Source organism: Eleutherodactylus coqui, chromosome 9, assembly GCF_035609145.1.
Source record: "Eleutherodactylus coqui strain aEleCoq1 chromosome 9, aEleCoq1.hap1, whole genome shotgun sequence".
NCBI lineage: Eukaryota > Metazoa > Chordata > Amphibia > Anura > Eleutherodactylidae > Eleutherodactylus > Eleutherodactylus coqui.
The window spans coordinates 14,054,384-14,079,368 of NC_089845.1; the positions used below are offsets into that span (position 1 = coordinate 14,054,384).

At 48.7% G+C, this 24,985-nt stretch overlaps 1 protein-coding gene across 5 annotated transcripts in view; it reads right to left on the minus strand.

Annotated features, from left to right (window-relative positions):
• Positions 1 to 24,985, minus strand: part of ZNF830 (zinc finger protein 830) — a 129,720-nt gene that overhangs the window by 15,678 nt on the left and 89,057 nt on the right. For 4 of the 5 annotated variants that reach the window (XM_066579135.1, XM_066579139.1, XM_066579134.1 and 1 more), the window contains 3 exons: positions 12,805 to 12,868; positions 11,305 to 11,385; positions 1,020 to 1,096 (listed from right to left, as the gene is read on the minus strand). In XM_066579135.1, the coding sequence (XP_066435232.1) occupies positions 1,020 to 1,096; positions 11,305 to 11,385; positions 12,805 to 12,868 (222 nt within the window). Of the gene's footprint in view, positions 1 to 205; positions 550 to 1,019; positions 1,097 to 11,304; positions 11,386 to 12,804; positions 12,869 to 24,985 lie in introns of those variants that run through there. The other variant, XM_066579137.1, reaches the window with a different exon arrangement.

Below are 24,985 nucleotides of genomic sequence, written 5' to 3' on the forward strand. Positions count from 1 at the left end.
TCCCTCACTGCCTAATATCTAATCGGTGTCTCCTCCCTTTTAGCTTTAGTCTCTCCCCCCCCCCCCCCCTTCCCTCCAAGCCTCAGCTTGCGAGTTTTTGTCTTCCAAGCATGCTTGTACCCCGAGTTTTTGCTCACAAATCGTAGTAAAAATTCGGGAGAGAGCATGCTTGCAAGTCAAAAAACTCGCAAGCTGAGGTGTTCGCAGTACCGCTGAACTTCAGGATAGCATCTCTTAGAAATCATAGACCTATTTTAGCCACAATAGAAGTTACACTTACTGGCCTATAGTTTCAAGGGTGGGTTTTTGACTCTTTCTTGAATGTCGGCACTATATATATTGTAAAATCAGTACACGCATATCTAACTAAGTCTGTGCAGACAAAAAAAAAAGGATCCTCTTACCTGTTGTTTTGTTGCCTCAAGTTTTCCTTCTCATGCAGTTAGAAAGCCTCATACTTGGTTTGCAGACTCTGCCACATTCAAGTTTCTATCTTGAAGGTGCTTCATGAATGAGCACAAGCCCAGCTCCCACGTCCTCTGTCTGAAGCTACGTAGCATAACCAAGACTGCTCATTACCACATGGCTATTCTTCAATCATCTCTCTAATTACTGCTGGCCTATTCCTCCTCATTGCTGATGTGAGCAACAAATTCACATAGAGTGAATTACAGCCCTCTGTAATAGTAACTTTTTCTGCTCTGTCCTCCTGATCTCCTCTGCCATCCACAGACACTGTCAAACAGCCTTTGGTATTATCTCAGTGGAAGAATGTAGTGAATGCAGGTTCACAAGAGGGAAGCAGGCTAGTGGAGAAGCCAGTTTACTCTGACAGAATTTGCAGTGCGTTGGAAAATACAAGTATGGACAGCAATCAAAAATTTTTAATGAAAACCAATTACAAAATATCTACATTTCTAAAAACACATTGATTAAAAGAAAAAAAGCACAGAGGTATACAAAGCTTTTAATGCAAAAACAGTGCAAGGAATTTGAAAGTAAAGGGAGAAAGTACTTACATTTGTTCATCAATTTCATCAATTTGCCGATCTAATCGACCTTCTTCTTCCTCTTTAGCCACAATGGCTTCAGAAACCTTCAAGAGAAATTAAGCAAAATAATTATAAATAAGCCGGGCAGATGATACAGACATGACTGTCATGTGACAATTTCAGTAGGTGTAACATAATCCTCCTTTCTTAGTGGCAGTAGAAATACAGATATTTTTGGTATAACTTACCGTAAAATCTCTTTCTCGTCACGTTCATTGGGGGCCACAGCCTAGACCATGGGATATAGCCACTGCCCTAGGAGGCGACACTAAGCAAAAACGTGTAAGCTCCTCCCCCCTGGCTATATCCCCCCTGCAGGCACTCAGCTAATTAGTCTGTCTGCAAGCAGTAGGAAGCCAGTGGGAGTACGATTATACATATTATGTTTTATACATACCAAAATACATACTTTGGCATAATTCTCTGCCAAACAATGACCAAAGAACAGAAAGTTCCAGCAACCGCTTAAATAAACAAGGGGTGGGTGCTGTGGCCCCCCAATGAACGTGACGAGAAAGAGATTTTACGGTAAGTTATACCAAAATATCTGTTTCTCGTCCGTATCATTGGGGGCCACAGCCTAGACCATGGGACGTTCACAAGCAGTCCCGAAAATATATATATATTGGGTGGGCATTTAAAGTTTGACCGTGTGGTCAAAGGACCGCCGCCTGCAAGATCTTCCGGCCGAGCACGGCGTCCGATGATGCAGATATGTGGACCTTATAAAACTTTGCAAAACGTATGTAAGGAAGTCCAGGTGGCTGAAGCGCCGAGGCTCCGTGCCGGACGGCCCAGGAGGCCCCTACCGCCTGTGTGGAGTGGGCCGTAACCCGAAATGGTGGCGTGCGTTTTGAGGTGCGATACGCCTCTGTTATCAAGGACCTTATCCACTTAGATAGGGTGACCTTTGAGGCTGCCGAGCCCCTCCAAGCCCCCTCCGGAATTACGAAGAGGGTGTCAGTCTTACGGAATCCTTTGGTTCTTTTTACATAAATCTTCAATGCCCTCACCAAGTCCAGGTGGTGCAGCGTTTTCTCTCTCGTGTGTACCGGCGTTGGACAGAAGGAAGGCAAGACAATTTCTTCATTGATGTGAAACTCTGAGACTACTTTCGGTAGAAACTCTGGTGATGGTCTCAGTACCACTTTATCTTGGTGGAAAATCATATAGGGGGTCTGTATAGACAAGGCCGCCAGCTCCGAGACCCTACGAATAGAGGTAATAGCGATGAGGAATACTACCTTCCAGGTCAGTATTCGCATAGGAATCAACGGTTCAAACGGTTGGTCTGTCATAGCCTCCAACACGAGATTAAGATCCCATGATTGAACCGGGGGTTTCAACGGGGGTGTCGTATGGGCGACTCCCTGTAAAAATCACAGCCATTCTGTTTGCGATTGGCCTCTGAAACAGCACCGTCAGTGCTGACACCTGCCCCCTTAGCGAGCCTACCCTTAATCCTATTTCAAGACCCGATTGTAGGAATGCCAGTATTCTGGCCACCGAAAATTGCATCGGCTGCACTCGCCGCTCCTCACACCAGGTTAAGAAACGCTTCCAGACTCTGTAATAAATAGCCGACGAGGCTGGTTTCCTGGCCCGTATCATTGTCTGAATCACCTTCTCCGAGTAACCTTTTCTTCTTAACACCTCGGTCTCAACGGCCAGGCCGTCAAATGTAGAGACCTGGAATCCGGGTGTAGCAAAGGCCCTTGGGATAGCAGGTCTCTTCGATCCGGTAGGTGCCATGGTGTGTCGGTCAACATTTCTATGATGGTCGCGTACCAGCTTCTTCTTGGCCAATCTGGCGCTATTAATATCGCTGGTCGCCCTTCCTGTTTGATTTTTCCCTAGGATTCTTGGTATGAGAGGAATTGGTGGAAATACGTACAGGAGTTTGTATCCTCCCCACGGGATGGTCAGTGCATCTGTTGCCGCCGCTTGCGGATCCCGTGCTCGGGCCACAAATGGAAGAATTTTGTAATTCAGTCTGGACGCCATGAGGTCCACGTCCGGTGTACCCCATTTCAGACATATCGTCCGGAATACTTCTGGGTGCAATCCCCATTCGCCGGGATCCACCGTTTCCCGACTTAGGTAATCTGCCACCCAGTTGTCTACTCCGGGAATGTAGACTGCTGATATTGAGTTCAGATGATTCTCCGCCCACGTCAGTATGCAAGCTACTTCATTCATTACTGACGCGCTCAGTGTGCCCCCTTGATGGTTGACATAGGCCACAGCTGTGGTGTTGTCCGTCTGGATGCGCACATCCTTCTTCTTGAGACTGGACCCGAAGTGCCGGAGAGTCAGGTAAACGGCCCGTAATTCTAGGATGTTGATTTGCAACCTTGTTTCTCTCTGAGACCAAACTCCCTGAACAGACTGGCCCCCCAGTGTTCCGCCCCAGCCTGAGTGGCTGGCATCCGTCCTCAATACTACCCATCGTTTGGGCCCGTCCCGCCTGAAGCCTCCCAGGTTTCAACCACCACTTCAACGCATCCTGGACTTGAGGGGTTATCCGGATTTGTTGTTCCAGGGTCAGTGTGGACCTGTTCCAGCGGGACAATATCAGATGTTGTAGCATCCTTGACCGGAACTGGGCAAAGGGGACCGCCTCGAAAGCTGCTACCATCTGGCCCAGAATACTCATACAGTGTCTGATGGTTAGCGTTCTCTTCTGCATTAGAGACCGAATACCGTGTAGAAGCTTGTCTACTTTTGTTTGAGGTAGTAGAACTCGGTGCTGGCTGGTGTCGAATATCTTGCCTAAGAACTCCAACAGTTGTGCTGGTATTAGGCACGATTTTTCGCGGTTTACTATCCAGCCAAATTCCTCTAAAGTTTCCATCGTGACACGTAAACTCCTGATGTTGCCGTCCCGTGACGGTGCTTTTACTAGCACATCGTCCAGGTATGGTATGGCCGCTATGCCCTTTGCATGGAGTAGTGCCATCACTGCTGCTAGTACTTTGGTAAATACTCTTGGGGAAGTTGACAGGCCGAATGGCAGAGCCGTGAATTGAAAATGCCTTCCCTGCGTCTCGAAACGAAGGAATTTTTGGTGTGCTTCCCGAATCGGAATATGGAGGTAGGCGTCCCTGATGTCTATTGAGGACAAGAATTCCCCCGGCTGCATGGAGGTTATCACGGATTTGATCGACTCCATCCGGAAATGCTTTGTTTTGATGAATTGATTCAGTCTCCTTAAATCCAGTACTGGCCTGACCCTGCCGTCTTTTTTGGGCACTAGAAAAAGATTTGAGTAGAACCCTCGCGTCTCTTGCGCCCCTGGCACTGGTTTTACAACTCCCTGTGCCAGAAGATTTTCCACTGCCAATTGTAGGTTGGCTACTCCTTCTGGGGTGGCAGGCACTCTGGACTTGTGAAACGAATTCTGTGGCAGAGTCACGAATTCGATCACGTACCCGGATGCCACGATCTCCTGCACCCACTTGTCGCTCACGCGACTCCACCATGTCTCCCGAAATTGGGAGAGCCTGCCCCCCACCCTGGTGACACTGGGTGGGGGCGGCGCCTCATGCCGCGTTCTTTGATCCCGCCGCCTTAGATGTTCCAGGTCGGGATCGCCATGCTTGTCTCGTCTTGAAGGTTGGACCCTTCCTTGCGTCTGTCGGGGTCCTCCTAGATTGGGACCACTGCCCTGACCCAGAACGGGACGAGAAACGCCGAAAGGACCTAAAAAACGGTTTCCTCTTCAATGGAACCTTTTCCTTTCTTGTTGGAATTTGTGGCAATGACGTGCTTTTGCGGCCTGTGGCGTCCTTTATCAAGTCATCTAATTTAGGCCCAAAAAGCCTATTTCCCTCAAATGGCAACTTTGTTAGGAGCATCTTGGACGCTGAATCGGCTGACCAGTTCTTTAGCCAGAAGGTTCGCCTTGCCGCGACAGATGCGGCGGACGCTCAAGCCACGAACTTAGCTGCATCTAGCTCTGCTGCACATACGAACTTGTTCGCTTGTATGATATTGTCTGTTGCTTCCAGTAGTTCACTAGGTCGAGCGCCTGCCAGAATGACTTTCCGCAGCTCTTTGGCCCAGGCTATGGACGCTTTACTGACCCATGCAGCTGCGAAGATCGGCTGCAGGGCGGTGCCCGTAGCCTGAAACACTGATTTCGTCAATGTATCCAGTTTTCTGTCTTGAGGATTAGCCAGAGTTTCCACTTCGACTGTTGGCAACGCCGTGCCTCTAGATAGCCGTGACACTGGTAGATCGACTACCGGGGGTAACGCCCAACCCTTTTTCAGACTTCCTGGGAATGGGTATGTAACTTCCCAAGTTTTCCCAGGTTGCCTAAATTTTTTGTCAGGGTTCTGCCATTCTTTATTAAGGACGTCCGCGAAATCCTGATGGTCTGGAAAGACCTGTCGCAATCTCCTCTGCCGTCTAAACGACACCGTGGAAGGAGTCGTCTCTACTGGTTCCTCCGTTACTTGGACGGTTTCTCTTACAGCTATTACTAGGCTGTCCATTAGGCTCGCCAACCGCGAAACCTGTTCATCGTCCAGATCAGAAGCAGACGAGACCGCGGAGCGTTCGTCGTCTTCTGACCCACTGCTCTCGCCCGCTGTTTGGGCCGTATCCTGAGAAGCCCGCGAGCACAATGCTTGGGGGGAGTCATGGCGAGCCCGGGCCGGTCTTGCAGAGTACCGGGACCGTGAAGAATGCCTTGACCTGTGGTAAGTATGGACGGACTCCCTGGACCCATGGGAACCATGAGAGTCTCTGGACCGCCTGGACTTGGAGGGTCTAGACGACCTTCTGGTATGGCGAGATTTACGGGAGGTGTCCTCGCTGCTGCGGGACCTCCTTCTTTTGCGTGCCCTCGCGCTCGCATATTCCAAAGAGGAAACCTCCGAGCTGGATTCTAACCGGCGTAAAATCGCCGCAGAAGATGTGGCCAGGCCGGAGACGGCAGCGGCCAAGGACCTCGCCCATTGGGGTTCGGGCCCTGGCTCCACAGGGGCGGCGGGGTGGCACCGGGATCCCTGGAATCGCACGTGCCGTGGTACACTTAGCGCAGCGGGGGTCGACTTGACCGCAGGCAAACAATGCTGCAAGCTGTGCAAGCGTAATGCTTCACCCTCCCCTTGGCTGGGCTGGAACCCTCTGATCTAGGGTCAGACATGGCAAACAGGAAACCCCCGGGTAGGTGGGGATGCTACGTACTGCCACAGGAGTACCTGCAGGGGGGACAGGGGAGGGGGAGGGGAGACACCGCAAAGTGCTGCCTTGGCAGGGCTTACCGGGTCTAGCAGCTGTTTAAGCGGTTTCCATGATCCAGCTGGAGCCTCTGGTCCTGAAGCTTGAAGGCCATCAGGAGTCGACGTGGGTCCACCACACGGAGATAGTAGCGCTGGTGACCCGGCAGGTGTGTGGCAGAAACTGCTGCGGTGCTGCTACAGCTGCTGGTGCCCGTTACAGAAGGTGCTGCTGTTGTCCGGGTGCTCACTCTGTAGCCAAAAGTCTGCAGGGCCGTATAAGGGCTGGATCCTGGATGCTGCTGTGTGCTGCGAGCTGAGAGCTGCGCACAGTGCTGGGCTCAGTAGTGCCAGATAAACGGAGTGTCTTGCTGCTGAGAGCGGCCATTCCTCTGCCTGGCTGCTTCTTTTAAGTCTGCCGCGGTCGGAGGGGGTGTGGCTTGCCCTGAAAGTCCGCCCGCGACCCGGAAGTGACGTTTTCCAACCCAGCGTCGGCGCCCTGCCCCCCGGAGCGCCGCACCCGGAAGTGACCTGCCCAGCCAGCGCCCCGGCGTCCTGCTAGCGTGCTGTGCTCCTACCCCTGCTGCCGGGAGAGCTGCTGCTGCTGCTGCCATCCTGGTGTCCGTTCTGCTCCATTACGTCCGCCCTGAGGTACCTTGCGTCGTGTCAGGGCAGCCACAGCCTGTCCGCACGTCGACCTGTCTCCAGCAGTGCTGCCCCCTATGCATCACTAGTCAGACAGTGCGCTATGGCTGGCGGGTAACCGACGCCAATGCGCATTGCAGGGTCGGGCCCCTTTTTCTTCTCTGGGTGAAATGCAGCAGAAGTGGAGGAGACACCCCCTGCCTGCGTCTCCCCCGGGAGGCCAGTAGAGCCAGGGAAAAGCCCGACTCCCCGGATTCCCACGAATAGCCATGTCTGCCTCCTAGCAGACACTAAGCTAAAGACTAATTAGCTGAGTGCCTGCAGGGGGGATATAGTCAGGGGGGAGGAGCTAACACTTTTTTGCTTAGTGTCACATCCTAGGGCAGTGGCTATATCCCATGGTCTAGGCTGTGGCCCCCAATGATACGGACGAGAAAGTATTCATTTCTCCATAATCTCCACCATCCTTACCAGTTAGAACTCTGTGCACCCTTTTTGCCTACTCATGAAGAGCTAGTCCCTGAAAACTGGTAGGTGGTTAAATCCAACACCAATAAAGCTAACAGTCACATTAACTCAGGTGTCGCAAGTACATTTTGAAGGGGATTTCCAAAGAGAGTACTATTGATGACCTATCCTGAGGACAGGTCATCAATAGTTGATCGATCGGGAAATCCCGAACGATGGCCCCCGGCCAATCAGCTGAGTGGGCGAATGGTGTCAGTGTCGCAAGTACACAGAGGTCAGAGCAGAAGCAGCAGAAGACTCCACACCGACAACTGTGTAGTGGACGGTGCTGGTAACTGCAGGCACGGCTCTCATGGAAATCAACGGTAGCTGTGCCTGCCGTTACAAGTGCCAGACAGTACACAAAGGTCGCCATAGAGAGACTTCCGCTTCGACCTCTTTGTATTTACAGCGCGTGCTTACAGCATGTGCCTTCTCAGCTGATTGGTCGGGGTCCTGAGCGACGGATCCCAGCCGATCAACAATTGATGATAGGTCATCAATAGTATTTCCCTGGAAAACCACTTTAACTCCCTACTGATGTAACCGATTTTAGCCTTATGGACCAGCAAAAATGGTTACCTTCTGTGTTCCGGCAGTCATATTTTTTTTTATGTTTAGTTTCGCAATCCTTCTGTAAAATGCGAGGCGTTTTCACAGGGAAACAACCTTGCAACCCTGCAGAGTTTCCCTTCATCCCTGCTGCAGCTGTCACAGCCGTGGCGGGAGATCGCGATATTCTCCTATTGTGTTAAATGGGGCCGGCAATTGAAAGCAATGGGTGATATCGCAAAAAGAAATAGCATGCTGCGATTTCTTTTCCACACAGCATCGCAGGAGTCAAAACATCGCAAATGAGAATGAAACCATTGAAAATCAATGGTTTCACAATCATGCCTTTTTACTCACTCTTGCACTGCGAGATTTTCTCATCAGTGTGAAGGAGCCCTTAAACTTTCTAAGGGCTAATGCCCACGGACGGATTTCTGACGTGTTTCACGCGGCGGAAATCCATGGCATTATTCCGCAGCTATTAGGTTCTATTGAATCTAATAGCTTTATGCCTTGCAATGTTCACGCTGCGAAATTCTACAGCGGATTTCCCAAGCGTGAAAGAAATTGCGGTATGTTCTATTTGTTGTGAAAAAACACGCATCCGGCTTTCATTGTAGTAAATGGAAGCCGCCCATCCTGCGATATTTCCACTGTGAGCACAGTGGAAGCATCGCGAGAATACGCGTCACCGCTGGCGCGTCATGCACTGCACTGCGCATGCGCGCCAGATGGGATTCTCGCGGCAGAACCAGAGAGGTGAGAATGGGGTCTTTGTGGGGCCACATTTTTGGGGGCAGTTAATGCAATTCAGAGGAGAAATTTTTTTTATATATTTGCATATAGAATAACTCCGTAAAGGCTTTGCATATCTAAGAAATTCTAACAATGTTTTTTAGCCACATATAATACTTAATTTGCATGGTGAAAATAGACCGATAAAACTTGCGTATATTTATTTATTTATTTAAAAGAGCCAACACTGGGAACATTTTGAAAAAAAATGTCAATTTTTCACATTCTCAACTGCAAAATGTCAAATATGTGCAAACATACTCTATGAATTTTTGATCAGATGTATATTTCCAACTATTTACTTTATTATGGAAGTACATTTGAAATACTTTAGTTTTTAACATTAGTTATTAAAATTTAGAGGAATATTTTGCTTTTCTACACCAAGCGAAGATTGCAAAGGCTCAGAGATGTCAGAATGACCACATTTTAAAAAATACACCCCTTAAAGTATTCACTGAGGGGTGTCATGAGTATTTTGACTCCACAGTTTTTTTAAGGAGGTAATACAATTCAGAGGAGAAAAAATATAATTTCATATTTTCACAAATATTTTGTAATTTTAAAGACACAGTGTTTTTTCTATACTGCACATGAAGATTTGCACCCCAAAATGTATACCCCTGTTTGTCCCATGTTCATAATCAAACAACGGGGCCCAAACCAAAAAGAAGCAGCTGGTGGCTTTCAGAAGAGGAATTATGCTTGAAGGTGTGTCGGGCCCCATTACACACTTGTAGAGCCCATGAGCTGCCAAAACGATCACTACCTTTTTATGAGGGGTTCGCTTACAGAGGGCTCCGGTCACTGCTCCAGGCTTTCGAATACATTTGGTAGCCGGGAGCAAGAAGATTTTAAATTTCCTGAGCCCTCCCCAGCTTCTGTGCTTGCATTTGTAATTTTGTCGACGGGCACATGCACAGAAGCCAGGGAAGGTCCGTGGCTAAAGATCCCGTCAGAGGACAAATCTGATCTGTGAGGGGTGGTGAAACAAACTTTTTTTTTTTACACTTTTACATGATCACCATTATCTATTGGATAACGGCAATCACATGACCAGGGATGGCATACTGTGGACCCCTGTGACATTTCCAGCCTCTCGGCTACCTTTTGTAGCGAGGAATAGGAAGATTTTAAATTTTCTGGCCAATCCTCGGCTTTTGCGCTAGTGTCCACGATTTCACAAACAGGCGCATGCACAGAAGCAGAGAGAGGTCCACAGTTAAGGTTCCTATTTGGTAACGAATTCGGGTGCCTTAGATAATTTCATCTCCTCTCACGGAAATGATCCACGAGGGGAGCTAAAACGTTAACTTTTTAAAAACTTTTAATTTGAACTTGACATGATTGCTGTTATCCATTGGATAACAGCGATCACGTGCCCAGGGACCACATACCGTGGCCCCTATTGACATCTTCCTGATCTCGGCTATCTCTGACAGCTGGGAGCAGGGAGATTTTACATTTCTCAGGTCCTCCGGCCTTCTGCGCATGCGCCTGACATTTTACAGTCTGGCGCGCATGTGCAGAGGACAGCGGCAGGTCTTTGCAGGACCAGATCACCACAGAGGACGGAGGTGAGTAGTTTCAGCTCCCCTCACAGATCCGATCAACAGCGATTGCATAAAAGTGGAAAAAACAGTTATCCATTGCATAATGGCGATTGCGTGACTGGTGGTTGGACACCGCGACCCTCCATGACAGCACCAGGCTCTCGGCAACCTTTGGCAGACGATAGTAGGGAGCTATCTCACTCGCAGACCCTTTAATTTACAGGGCTGGCATGTTTTTATGGACCTGTTGATTAAAGACCAGAAACCCAGGATGTGAAAACATGTATGGGTGGTCACTAAGGGATTAAAGGTAATCTGCCAGCTTGACCAAACCGTCTAAACTGCAGGTAGTATGTTGTAGAGTAGCGGCTGAGCAGATTGATATATACATTAGTTTTATGGGAAAAACTTGTATTTATTCATTTATATCTCTGCTGATTCTGAGCCTAGAGGTCCAGGGGGCGGAGCTATGGGTGACTGTCAACTATATGTATATGACTGTGCATACAGAAATTGCTGTCAATCACTGATAGGACTGCCCACAATCAGCAGAGATCATGTGATCTAGCATGGGATCGCTGGAATGCTGGTGCTGCTGGGTCTTACAACACCCATCACAGCCCTAACAGTAACAACTGCCACTTCACTAGAGCACTTTAACTCTGTAACTGGGGTTGTTATAGTGAAAAGTTCCCCAGTGGTCTTTTCTGACCTTTGAGGGACAAACAAAAAAAAAAACACAAGAAAAGCAAAAAACTTTAGAACTTATTGGCTTTTTTTGGTTTGTTCTTGTTTTTTTAAAGAATAAATAATTTTGAGTCTCTAAATGATAACATTCCTCGCTGTTCACCCATAATAAAAATGGATAATGCTTGCCTGATCCTAACGGCCCAAAATATCCCGTATCCGGAGTGGGTAAGATTAGGTGAGCAAATAGGCAGAGAGAGGGGGGATAAGTGGAACGGTACTTACAGTGCTGACTTGACGCATTTCCTTCTGAAACTCCTCCCACTCCTTATCCAAGTGGTCTTTAGGGGCATCAACTTTTCTCACCTTAAAAGCAACATAACCAGTCAGTAGAGAGCCGTCCATATAAGTACTAGTTTTTTTATGATTCTGATTGAATGATCAGAACTTTATGATCAGTGGGGGCCCAACTGCTGGGACCCACACCACTCTCAAAATCAGTCGGGGTCCCAGTTGTCGAACTGTCACCAAAGATATTCCATATCTGCCGAGGGATACAGGATAACTCTGCATTTTTGTACAAACCTTCTAAGTAATGCAGTGTCCCATACAGCAACAAATTATATCAGCTTTACAGCAAGTTGGTTCCCACAATCTGAGCTCCAGGCGCCCTGCGGAGGTACTGTACTCACTACTAGCACCCCAGAAACACATATCATGGCTGGTAAAGCTGTATACATTACACTGAGCTCCAGGCACCCTGCAGAGGTACTGTACTCACTACTAGCACCCCAGAAACATATATCATGGCTGGTACAGCTGTATACATTACACTGAGCTCCAGGCACCGTGCAGAGGTACTGTACTCACTACTAGCACCCCAGAAACATATATCATGGCTGGTACAGCTGTATACATTACACAGAGCTCCAGGCACCCTGCGGAGGTACTGTACTCACTACTAGCACCCCAGAAACACATATCATGGCTGGTAAAGCTGTATACATTACATTGAGCTCCAGGCGCCCTGCGGAGGTACTGTACTCACTACTAGCACCCCAGAAACACATATCATGGCTGGTAAAGCTGTACACATTACACTGAGCTCCAGGCACCCTGCGGAGGTACTGTACTCACTACTAGCACCCCAGAAACACATATCATGGCTGGTAAAGCTGTATACATTACACTGAGCTCCAGGCGCCCTGCGGAGGTACTGTACTCACTACTAGCACCCCAGAAACACATATCATGGCTGGTAAAGCTGTACACATTACACTGAGCTCCAGGCACCGTGCGGAGGTACTGTACTCACTACTAGCACCCCAGAAACACATATCATGGCTGGTAAAGCTGTATATATTACACTGAGCTCCAGGCACCCTGCGGAGGTACTGTACTCACTACTAGCACCCCAGAAACACATATCATGGCTGGTAAAGCTGTATACATTACACTGAGCTCCAGGCGCCCTGCGGAGGTACTGTCCTCACTACTAGCACCCCAGAAACACATGTCATGGCTGGTAAAGCTGTACACATTACACTGAGCTCCAGGCACCCTGCGGAGGTACTGTACTCACTACTAGCACCCCAGAAACACATATCATGGCTGGTAAAGCTGTATACATTACACTGAGCTCCAGGCACCCTGCGGAGGTACTGTACTCACTACTAGCACCCCAGAAACACATATCATGGCTGGTAAAGCTGTATACATTACAATCAATCATTTTTATTATAAAGGTGTTCATGATTCTATTTGGCCACCAGTATTACCACTTGCCTTTGCATCAACTTCTGGGTCATCGAAGAATCCCTCCGGTAAAGCCTCTGCTGTATTCTCCTTCCTGCAAGGCAAACAGAACGTTACTGGAGCAGAGTGCTGAGAACAGACAAGCAATAACTTTTTTAAGGGAATCTCATCAGAAAATGACCTATTATATAAAACATATTTTTGTGTTAAGCATATTTTTGAAACATTTTTGGTGATTTAATTTTAATTTTCACAATTTATAATGAAAAAAATCGTAAAATTCTGCCTTTTTCACACTGACCACAGAGCCTTGTAATAGTCTGAGACTGCCAGATCTGTAGAGAAAACTGCAGCAGTCATCTTACTGATATCACAAGTAGGATTACACTGAGAGGTGACATCTATATGTAGAGGATACAGGACCCACCATTTACAATAGTCACAGCTCACTTCCTCCTCCCTGCACACGGATCACTAATCCAAATACTAGTCTGTCACTACCTGATCTGTAGAGAACATTTACATCAGTCATCTCACGGACTTCTCAGGCAGAATTATACTGAGAAGTGCCACCTATATGTAGATAACTCAGGACTCACCGCTCACAATAGTCACAGCTCACCTCCTCCTTCTCCCTGTGCACTAAACACTAATCCTAAAGCCGAATGCACAATGGCGTATTTGCATTGCAGAATCCAGAGCAGGCGTCTGTCTCCGGATTCCACAGCAAATACTGCCCATAGACATGCTATGGAAAATTTCTTTTCCATGACCACTACCAGAAATTAACTGCGATTTTCCGCTCGCGGAGGGAAAATTGAAGCATGTTCTATTCCAGTATGGATTCCGCTCTGACGGCCATCTGATCCGCGTCCGTTCCACAATGACATTTCAGAAGAGTCATGGATTCCGCGTCTTCGCCTAGCAACTATGCAGCATTTTCTGTACATTCGGAGCACAGAGAAGAACCACCGAGACAGATACGCAAGTTTCTCCGGCCGGACACAGGGTTAGATTCAGCTGCAGGATTCCACATGCAGAATCCGACCCAGCTGTGTGCATCTGGCCTAATACTGTCGAGAACCTTTACATCAGTCCTGTTCTCTACAGATCAGGCAGTATTAGAAGATCTGATACTTCCTGATCTGCAGAGAACCTTTACATCAGCCCTGACCATCACTGACCTCACAGGCAGGATTACACCGAGAGGTGACACCTATATGTACATAACACAAGAGCCACCATTCCCAATAGTCACAGCTAACCTCCTCCCCCTCCCTGCACACTGACCACAGAGCCTCATACTAGTCTGTCACTTCCTGATCTGAAAACTGCAGCAGTCATCTCGCTGACATCACAGGCAGGATTACACTGAGAGGTGACACCTATATGTAGATAACACTGGACCCACCATTCACAATAGTCACAGCTCACCTCCTCCCACACAAAGCTCTGCTACATTACAAACGATTGCCCCTGCCATTTATTGATAGTCATTGCAAAGCAGTCTTTGATTCCAATAGGTACTCAATGGGTATAATCTGTATTCGTGGTATGAATACAGTTTCCCCTTTTATCATAGGATAGATCTACTATGCCAGTAATCTTCCCAGGAGTGTACTCAACAACTTCCCAAAGTTTCATGGCGATCGGATGAATGGTGTAGTAGCGCATAAAGGACAAACAAACAGACAGACAGACATACATACATTCAATTTTATATATACAGACTAGCCGATTACCCAGCATTGCCCGTGTATTTTATTTTTAGACACAAAAAGAATTATATATATATATATATATATATATATATATATATATATATAGATATAGAGTATATGAGGAGGAGGTAGTCTGTGTAATAAATTGGTATATGAGGAGGGGGTAGTCTGTGTAATAAATTGGTATATGAGGAGGAGGTAGTCTGTGTAATAAATTGGTATATTAGAGGAGGTAGTCTGTGTAATATATTCGTATATGAGGAGGTCGTCTGTGTAATATTGGTATATGAGGAGGAGGTAGTCTGTGTTATATATTGGTATATGAGGAGGAGGTAGTCTGTGTAATATATTAGTATATGAGGAGGAGGTCGTCTGTGTTATATATTAGTATATGAGGAGGAGGTCGTCTGTGTTATATATTAGTATATAAGGAGGTCATCTGTGTAATATATTGCTATATGAGGAGGAGGTAGTCTGTGTAATATATTGGTATATGAGGAGGAGGTAGTCTGTGGAACATATTAGTATATGAGGAGGAGGTCGTCTGTGTAATATATTAGTATATGAGGAGGAAGAGGTCATCTGTGTAATATTTTGGTATATGAGGAGGAAGAGGTTGTCTGTGTAATATATTCGTATATCAGGAGAAGGGCGTCTGTGTATTATATTGGTATATGAGGAGGTGGTCATCTGTGTAATATATTAGTATATGAGGAGGTCGTCTGTGTAATATTGGTATATGAGGAGGAGGTAGTCTGTGTTATATATTGGTAGATGAGGAGGAGGTAGTCTGTGTAATATATTAGAATACGAGGAGAAGGTCGTCTGTGTTATATATTAGTATATGAGGAGGTCGTCTGTGTAATATATTGCTATATGAGGAGGAGGTAGTCTGCGGAATATATTAGTATATGATGAGTAGAGATGAGCGAGCGTACTCGGAAAAGCACTACTCGCTCGAGTAATTTGCTTTATCCGAGTATTGCTGTGCTCGTCCCTGAAGATTCGGGTGCCGCTGCGGCTGACAGGTAAGTCGGAGCGGGGAGCAGGGGAGAGCGGGCAGAAGAGAGGGAGAGAAAGATCTTACCTCCGTTTCTCCCCGCTCTCCCCTGCAGCTCCCCGCTCCGTGCCGGCACCCGAATCTTCAGGGACGAGCACAGCGATACTCGGATAAAGCAAATTACTCGAGCGAGTAGTGCTTTTCCGAGTACGCTCGCTCATCTCTAATGATGAGGATGTCGTCTGTGTAATATATTAGTATATGAGGAGGAGGTCGTCTGTGTAATATATTGGTATATGATGAGGAGTTCGTCTGTGTAATATATTAGTATATGATGAGGAGTTCGTCTGTGCAATATATTAGTATATGATGAGGAGGTCGTCTGTGTAATATATTAGTATATGATGAGGAGGTCGTCTGTGTAATATATTAGTATATGATGAGGAGGTCGTCTGTGTAATATATTAGTATATGAGGAGGAAGAGGTCATCTGTGTAATATTTTGGTATATGAGGAGGAAGAGGTTGTCTGTGTAATTTATTCGTATATCAGGAAAAGGGCGTCTGTGTATTATATTGGTATATGAGGAGGAGGTAATCTGTGTATTATATTGGTATATGAGGAGGAGGTAATCTGTGTAATATATTGGTATATGGGGAGGAGGTCATCTGTGTAATATATTGGTATATGGGGAGGAGGTCATCTGTGTAATATATTAGTATATGATGAGGAGGTCGTCTGTGTAATATATTAGTATATGATGATGAGGTCGTCTGTGTAATATATTAGTATATGATGATGAGGTCGTCTGTGTAATATATTAGTATATGATGAGGAGGTCATCTGTGTAATATATTAGTATATGATGAGGAGGTCGCCTGTGTAATATATTAATATATGATGAGGAGGTCGTCTGTGTAATATATTAGTATATGAGGAGGTCGTCTGTGTAATATATTAGTATATGAGGAGGAGGTCATCCGTGTAATATATATTAGTATATGAGGAGGAGGTCGTCTGTGTAATATATTGGTATAGGAGGAGGAAGGAGGTCATCTGTGCCATATATTAGTATAGCAGGAGGAGGTCGTCTGTGTAATATCTTACTGCATGAGGAGGAGGTCGTCTGTGTAATATATTGGTATATGAGGAGAAAGAGGTCGTTTGTGTAATATATTGGTATAGGAGGAGGAGGTTGTCTGTGTAATATATTGGTATAGGAGGAGGAGGTCGTCTGTGTAATATATTGGTACAGGAGGAGGAGGTCATCTGTGTAATATATTGGTATAGGAGGAGGAGGTCATCTGTGTAATATCTTACTGCATGAGGAGAAGGTCGTCTGTATAATATATTGGTATATGAGGAGGAAGAGGTCATCTGTGTAATATATTAGTATATGTGGAGGAGGTCATCTGTGTAATATATTAGTATATGAGGAGGAAGAGGCTGTCTGTGTAATATATTGGTATATGAGGAGGAAGAGGTTGTCTGTGAAACATATTAGTATATGAGGAGGAAGAGGTCATCTGTGTAACCCATTAGTATATGAGGAGGAAGAGGTCATCTGTGTAACATATTAGTATATGAGGAGGAAGAGGTTGTCTGTGTAACATATTAGTATATGAGGGGGAGGTCGTCTGTGTAATATCTTACTGCATGAGCATGACGTCGTCTGTGTAATATATTGGTATATGAGGAGGAGCTTGTCTGTGTAATATTAATATTTGAGAAGGAGGAAGTTGTCTGAGTAAGAAATTATTATCTGAGGAGCAGGAGGTCTGTGTAATAGTGGGGTAATTAAAAATCAAAAACTTGTTGCCAACAGCAAACAATCACAGCTAAAATCAAAAACTCACCGACTCCCCCTGTAATTTTTGTTGCCATTAGCAACCAATAACAGCTTAGCTTTCATTTCTTATACTGCTGAGGCAAAATGAAAGCTGCGCTCTGATTGGTTGCTATGGGCAACACAGATTTCTTTTGGACAGCTTTCATAAGACTGGGTGCTGGGCTAATTTCTGTGTTGTACATAGTGGCTTAGTGCTGGTGGGAAGCTGTGTGGTAGTTGGAGCAGAGAAATTTCACTGTAAGGCCTCCCTCACACAGGGCGTTTGCAGAAACGCAGCGTGAAGATTCCGCCTCGTTTCAGCAGCGCTGGCATACTTTATGCCAGCGTTTTGGCTGCGATTTCAGCCGAGCTGAAAACTCAGCCAAGGATGCTGAAAAGAAAAAAAAAAAGTAATACTCACCTAGCCGCTGTGGTCCGGGTCGCGGCAGCTGGTCTCTGCCGCTGATCCGGGCTTCCCCTGCACTCCCAAGTCTATTGCCATAGGCCAGGTTTGAGAACCCCACCTCCAGCAATAGATTGCTGTGATTGGACATCGAGCGCACCGATGCCCAATCACAGACCTTCATTGACTGTCTCAGCCAATCAGAGCTTGCCAGCGCTGATTGGCTGAGACAGTCAATGAAGGGCTGTGATTGGTTATCGGTGCGCTCGATGTCCAATCACAGCACTCTATTGCTGGAGGCGGGGTTCTCAAACCTGGCCTCCGGCAATAGACTTGTGAGTGCAGAGGAAGCCCGGATCAGAGGCAGAGACCAGCGGCCGCGACCCGGACTGCAGCGACTAGGTGAGTATTGCTTTTTTTTCTCTACCTAGCTGAGACTGATTTTCGGGGTAGGGCTTCTATTGCAAGCCCTCACCCAGAAAATCGGCGAGCGGTTAATGCTGCCAAAAACGCGGCACCAAGTATTGCCGCGTTTTCAGCAGTGCTAAAGCCGCTACCCATTCATTTTAATGGGCGACGCAGGGCTGAAAACGCCCCAAAATAGAACTTGCATCGCTGTCAAAGCGCAGCATTGGACGGCGCTGCGTTTTCAGCCCTGTGTGAGCAGCCCCATTGAAATGAATGGGAGTCTTGTACAGCGTTTAGCGCTGGGCTGAAAAGGCAGCACTAAACGCTGTACAAAACGCCCTGTGTGAGGGAGGCCTAAGGGTTCAACTTTTAATAAATATTAAAAAAAGGCTTGTCGGGGGCGTGGCCTGACTGAGAACAGAGACGGGCGCCATTCCCTGAGCTCCGCTCTGAACTTAACCTCCACAGCGATCTGCAAAGCATCAGTGGGACTCCTCTCACCCACAGAAACACACCTGAACTGCTTGCCGCCCCGACATGACACGGCGCAAGACGACAAAGGCATCTCCGCTGCCGGTGGCCAACTTCTTTTCTGCCCGGAGCGGCAGAAGAGCCCCGGCTGCAGCGCTCCCCTCCTCCTCGGACGGACTCCACAATGCTGCTGGCGACTCACCAGGGAGGCAGGATTCACTGGCGGAAAGCCCTGGCTTCGCTCAGAGAGTCACACGCCGTTCTCTGGCCCTGGGAGAGGTGAGTAAAACAACGGCAGCCACCACACACAGCACCTCTTCCCCAGCCAAAATGGCGCCCGGCCACATGTTAGCCTCGGAGACAGTGGCTCTCCCTCAGCTAGCCCTGAAAAGAGGGGACCAAGGCTAGAAGAGGCAATAAATATATCCCTGCCTGGGGCGTGTCCAGCAGACATGCTGTGAAGTCGCAAGTGACTTGAGCTCCGTGGCAATCCCCGTTATCCTGACATCATCCTGCCTGCCCGACATCACAAATGGCTAGAAAGACTCACCGAGACGCAGGGAGCACCTCTGGAGGGATCGGGAGAGCTTTTGCGGGCAACCGGCGGTGAGAAGCGGCTGATATCAGCCTTGGGCCTGCTCCTGGGGCTCCGGAGCGAGCACTTCCGGGCCGAGAGAGGCAGCGCACATCCCGCGGCCCGACTGTGCCGGGGGGGACCCGACGGGAGTGTGAGGCGTGTGCGACGGCAGGAGACAAAGCCCGGAAGGCTGAAAGGTGAGAGGGGTGCCGGCGGAGGACCGGAGCGCCACGGCCCAGAGGACTCGGAGGCTTCCCGCGGCATAGAGAAGGGGGCGGGGCCTCGGCGAGCGGCAGACACCGACCGAGGGGGATAGCGCCCCAGACCCGACAGCCCAGTACAGCGGGACCCCCGCTGTGGAAGTGAGGGGCGACGGGGTAACGAAGGAGGGGTGAGAAGTTCACATAGAGACCATTGAACTGTTCCCTCTGAGCAGCAGAGAGCAGAGGAGCTACATCCCCTCCCCCCTAGCTCCAACAGCAGCCCTGCGTGAGAGGCACACTGAAGGCCTGCCAAACACCCCTTAAAGGGGCCACTCCTGAAACGAGCGGACACCCCATAACAAGGATCCACCGACAACCTGCACCATTCTATTACAAGGTGCATGGTGGAACCCCTCTCTAACAACCCTAAAGCAGGTGATCCACTCATAACCAGCACAGCTGGCAATTAGCACCATCTAACCAAAGTGCAAGACAGCACCCCACGTGCCCAGATACTCCTTAGTCCGGCGCGGACAACCATCATCGGGCTGTACGCAATATCTACCTGTAATCGCACCGTCTCTGAAACGGACAAACAGCACGTGAAACATACTGTAAACACTCGCCTTCCTCTTCAAGGAGGTGCCGGATTACGACCTGTGAGGCACTGGCCTCTCGCCAAAGTATAAAGACCGCAGTCAAGCCAAACGAACTCTGAGCACTACAACCGCCGCTTTTATATTCTGGCGAGACTTTCAACGACATCCTAGACTGCGACAAAGAGTAAACATCGAACACACCTAACCGATACCTAACCTAATCAAATCAAGCAGGTTAGCAACTTTTATCCCCCGGGCCCCCCACCCCGCTGCAGCGGAGCATATTCATACATCTCAAATCCTCAACAGCAAGGAGGCCCTCCACGGCTTCTTCGGTGCATAAAGACCGCAAACATACCGCCGCCGTCCTCCTCCCGCAGGCGGGGCAACCGCAAGTTGTCCAGAATGAGCCGCAACACTTCCGCACCGATAACAGAGCGCCTCAAGGCCTACGCACTTGACCCAACAACAGACACCCCACGCCGACCACCCAGACTAGAGGAAGACGCAAGCGGGGCCTCAGGCTCGGCAACATCTCCAGAGGCAGAAAATGAACCAACGCTCAGGCAAGTCACAGCGCAACTCTTGGAGGCCATACAGACCAGTACCACCTCCTTAACCGGGAAAATAGAGGAGGTCAAAATAGACGTAGGCTTGATAAGACAAGACATGCAAAACCTCAGAAGCAGAGTGGGGGAGGCCGAGACACGTATATCACAGCTCGAAGATACTATGGCTCCAATACCAGATAAGCTCATAGAACTTGACAAGGCAGCAAACACCTGGTTCCAGCGAGCAGACGATCTGGAAAATAGACTGCGCAGAAACAATCTCCGGATAATAGGGCTACCGGAACGCGCCGAGGGTCAAGATCCCTGCTCATTTATGGAAACCTGGTTGAAAGAACTTTTGCCAGAGGCCAAATTCACAACGGCCTTCGCCATCGAGCGGGCCCATAGGATCCCGGGTCGCCCACTGCCTCCAGGAGCGCCCCCGAGACCAATGCTGGCAAGACTTCTGAGCAGCAAGGATAGAGACATCGCCCTCCAGGCCGCAAGGCGAGTGCAGAACCTCCAATACCAGAACGCTAATATCTCTCTTTTCCCAGATTTTTCGGCTGCCCTGCAGAAAACCAGAGCATCCTTTGTAGCGGTCAAGCGCCGACTGAGGGAAGCCGCTATACCATATTCCATGATGTATCCAGCTCGCCTACGTGTGGTCCACAATGAACGAGCTACCTTCTTCTCCACTCCAGAGGAAGCCGAGGATTGGCTCAACCGCATGCCAAGATCGCCCAGACGCTAATGATCTTCTAACAGGTCTGCCCCCGGGGGGGGGGGTGGGGGGGGGGGGAGGGGGACGATGGACTGGGGCTTCCAACTTGGTCAATTTACTAATTTACATAATTTTTAAGAACCCACATGTATACACCTGCATTTGGCCCCTGTCTGGCTCTCTTCTCCCCCCTCCGCCATTATACTCCTCTGTCCTTTTGGACACCGGGGTGCCAACGACCTTCTTGCGGGTCCGGCCCCGGGGGGGGGGGGGGGGGGGGGCGAGAGTCTGAAACATTTGACTATAGTCAGTATTACACCCCCCCATGACTCCCAGGAGAGTGTGGACACACACCTGAGCGTGCCCCCGGCCTGTCCCTGCTCTCCCCTCTCCCCCACTACTATCCTCCCACCTCCCCACACGCTACCGTATAGAGGTGCGATCTTGAGTAAAGAGGAATAACTGCAGAAAGAATGTACTGTATGATATATAAAATGCTTTCTGGTCTAAATATGCATAAGATAAAATAGTCGGGCAGAGAAGTAAATGTACCTGTGATATTGGGGGCCCAGAGTTCTATGCAGATCTAATCTGCCTGACTGTGCCCAGTTTTATCATCGCGTTTTAGGTGCACAGTCTTCCCCGTTATCACACGCACGTTCAAGTAATGTTAAACGTTATGATGTTTGTAATACTCAGGCAATTTGCCGTTGAAGTAATTACAATCGTTAAGTTTTGGACAAGTTTGTGCAGTGCAACACATGGAATCAGTTCTGACAGGAGCATGGGGATGCATTCCTTGGCCCTTGTTTGGGGGGACCTGGTGGCTGGCCGGGCGCGGGCTCGACCTAGTTTGGTGAGGTACATTCTCCCGCATAACCATAAACACCCGAGTTAAATGGCCAACATAAACATACTTTCCTGGAACGTGAGGGGAATGGGAGCCCCCAGAAAACGTTCTATGATTTTCTCATATGTCAGGAACCACAACCCTCACATAGTGTGCCTCCAGGAGACGCATATGATCTCTGAAAAAACAAAACTATTACAAAAACCTTGGGTACAATGGGCTATACACTCAACCTACTCTTCATATGCCAGAGGAGTATCCATACTAATCCACAAGCGGCTGCGGTGGGAACCGGGACGCACAGTCAGAGACCCAGAGGGCAGATTTCTGTTCATCCAGGCGTGGATAGAGTCCCAACCCTATGTAATAATCGGGCTATACCTCCCCCCACCAGCCAACATAGCAATCCTACACCAGGCGGCCCAATTCGCCACCCAGTACCCCAACGCCTCCATAATATGTATGGGCGACTTAAATTTGACACTGGACCCACAAATGGACAGATTTGGTGCCCCCGCAGCTCACCCAGCCCAAACCAGCCCCTCGCCTCTGATGCAATTCTTACAGGAGGTCGGCTGGCGCGATGTGTGGAGAGTTAGACATCCGGCGACACGTGAATACTCGTGTCACTCCATTGGTAGGAATACTCTATCCCGAATAGACTACTGTCTTGGTAACGCCAGACTGTGCACTGCAATAACCCACATTAAATACCTCACTAGAGGTATATCGGACCACTCACCTATATTCGTACAAGTCTCCACGCCAGACACGCAGGCCCATAGACATAACTGGCGTGTACACCCATTCTGGTTAAATCTATTCGGAACAAATGATAGAGTACCCGACCAACTCTCTGTTTTCCTAGAACTAAATCAGCCAGATACCGACCCGGCGGTGCTGTGGGAGACATTAAAGGCCTTCTTACGAGGCGCTCTAAAATCGTCCATCTCATATATTAAAAGGGAGTCTTCCAGGCTGAAACGGGAGATGGCGTCCCAGTATGAACGTCTAGAGGCAGACTATATTGTAGACCCAACCGACGAACACAGAGAGCAGTGGCTAAGGCAGGGCAGGCAATATTTAACCCCTTAACGACCACCCCATCGGGAAACTACGTCCTCAGAAAGTGGGCCTTAATCCTAGAGGACGTAGTTTTATGCATCCTCTTTGGATTGATGCCCACTGGCCTGAGGACGTGACAGCTCCATGCTGTCGGTGCCCGCAGGTAGCCGACAGCATGGAGCTGTCATCCCAGGATGCGGGCAGTCCCCCCCCGGCTTTGCGATCGGCGCTATAAAATGAATAGCGCCGATCGCAAAAAAGTAAATAAAACAGTGTAAAAAAGTAGTAATTCAGCTGCTATGATGGATCGGATCCATCACGGCAGCTGAAAATACTCACACGGCTTGTCGGCGGTGTCCCCTGGAGATCTGGTCCTCCCGGACCCGACGGCGGCCTTCTGCGCATGCGCGCCTGACGATGACGTCACGCGCACGCGCAGAAGCCCGGGTGTCCCCGGCAAATTTAAAATCTCCTGGCTCCCGGCTCCTGAAGGTAGCCGGGAACCAGGAGGTGTTACCGGGGACCACTGTGAGCGGTCCCCGGGCCCGCGATCACCGCTATCCATTGCGATAGCGGTGATCGCGAAAAAGTAGAAAAAGTAAAACAAAAGTAAAGTTTCACCTCCCCTCATGGATCGGATCCATGAGGTGAGGTGAAGATACTCACCCCCGGTCCTCTGCGATGTCCCGATGTCCCGGGACCCGAAATCCCCGTCTGCGCATGCGCGCCCGATGATTGACATCGGGCGCGTGCACAGAGGGGCTCGAGCCCCGGGAAATTCAAAATTGCTCTGCTCCTGGCTGCCATGTGTAGCCAAGAGCAGAGGGATGTCACCAGGGACATGATCACTGTCATCCAATGGATGACAGTGATCATGTATATTAAAAAAAAAAGTGCAAAAAGTAAAAAAAAATAAATAAAAAAAGGGGTAAAAGGTAAAAACAAAAAGTGCAAAAAGTAAAAAAAAAGTTTTAAAAAGTTAAAAAAAGCTTGCGTTTCATCTCCCCCCACGGATCATATCCGTGAGGGAGGATGAAATGACGTACCTAAGGCCTGCGGATTTATCCGCGGACCTCAACCCAGCTTCTGCGCACGCGCCCGTCGCCAATGTGGCAGGCGCATGCGCAAAAGCCGTGGTTTTTTAAAATCTCCCTGCTCATGGCTACAAAACTTAGCCGAGAGCCTGGAGATTTCACGGAGGGCCGCGGTGATCGGTTCCTGATCACGTGTTCGCTGTTATCCAAAGAATAATGGCGATCACGTAAAAGTTAAAAAAAGGTGAAGCTTCATCTCCCCTCACTGATGCGATCGGTGAGAGGAGATAAAACTTTTTACCGGAGGCCTCCATATTTGCACCCCGACGCAATCTTCTTCCGTGAACTTTCCCGTATTCTGCGCATGCGACCGCCGGCAAAACACGGGACACATGCGCAGGAGTCGGGGAGCCCAGGAAACTTAATATCTCCTTGCTCTCGGCGACCAACGGTCACCGAGAGCCTGGAGCAGTGACGGGTGGCCTTGTTGAGCGTTCCCCAGTCACGTGAAAAAATGGTAGCGATCTACCTTAGGCCGGTCTCACATGACCGGATAGGAATTACGGATTCCGCATGCGTTTGATTAGCGGTAATACGCAGATCAATCGCATTGGATTACACAATTCCGCTCACATTAGTGGGTTGGAATTGCGTAATCCACTCGCAGAAAAGAGAACGCAGCAGGTTCTATTTTACCGCGGATATCTGCAACATAGAGCCCATTGTGCTCCATGGTCGCGGATATACCCGCAGCCCATACGCAACTACGTTGTATAC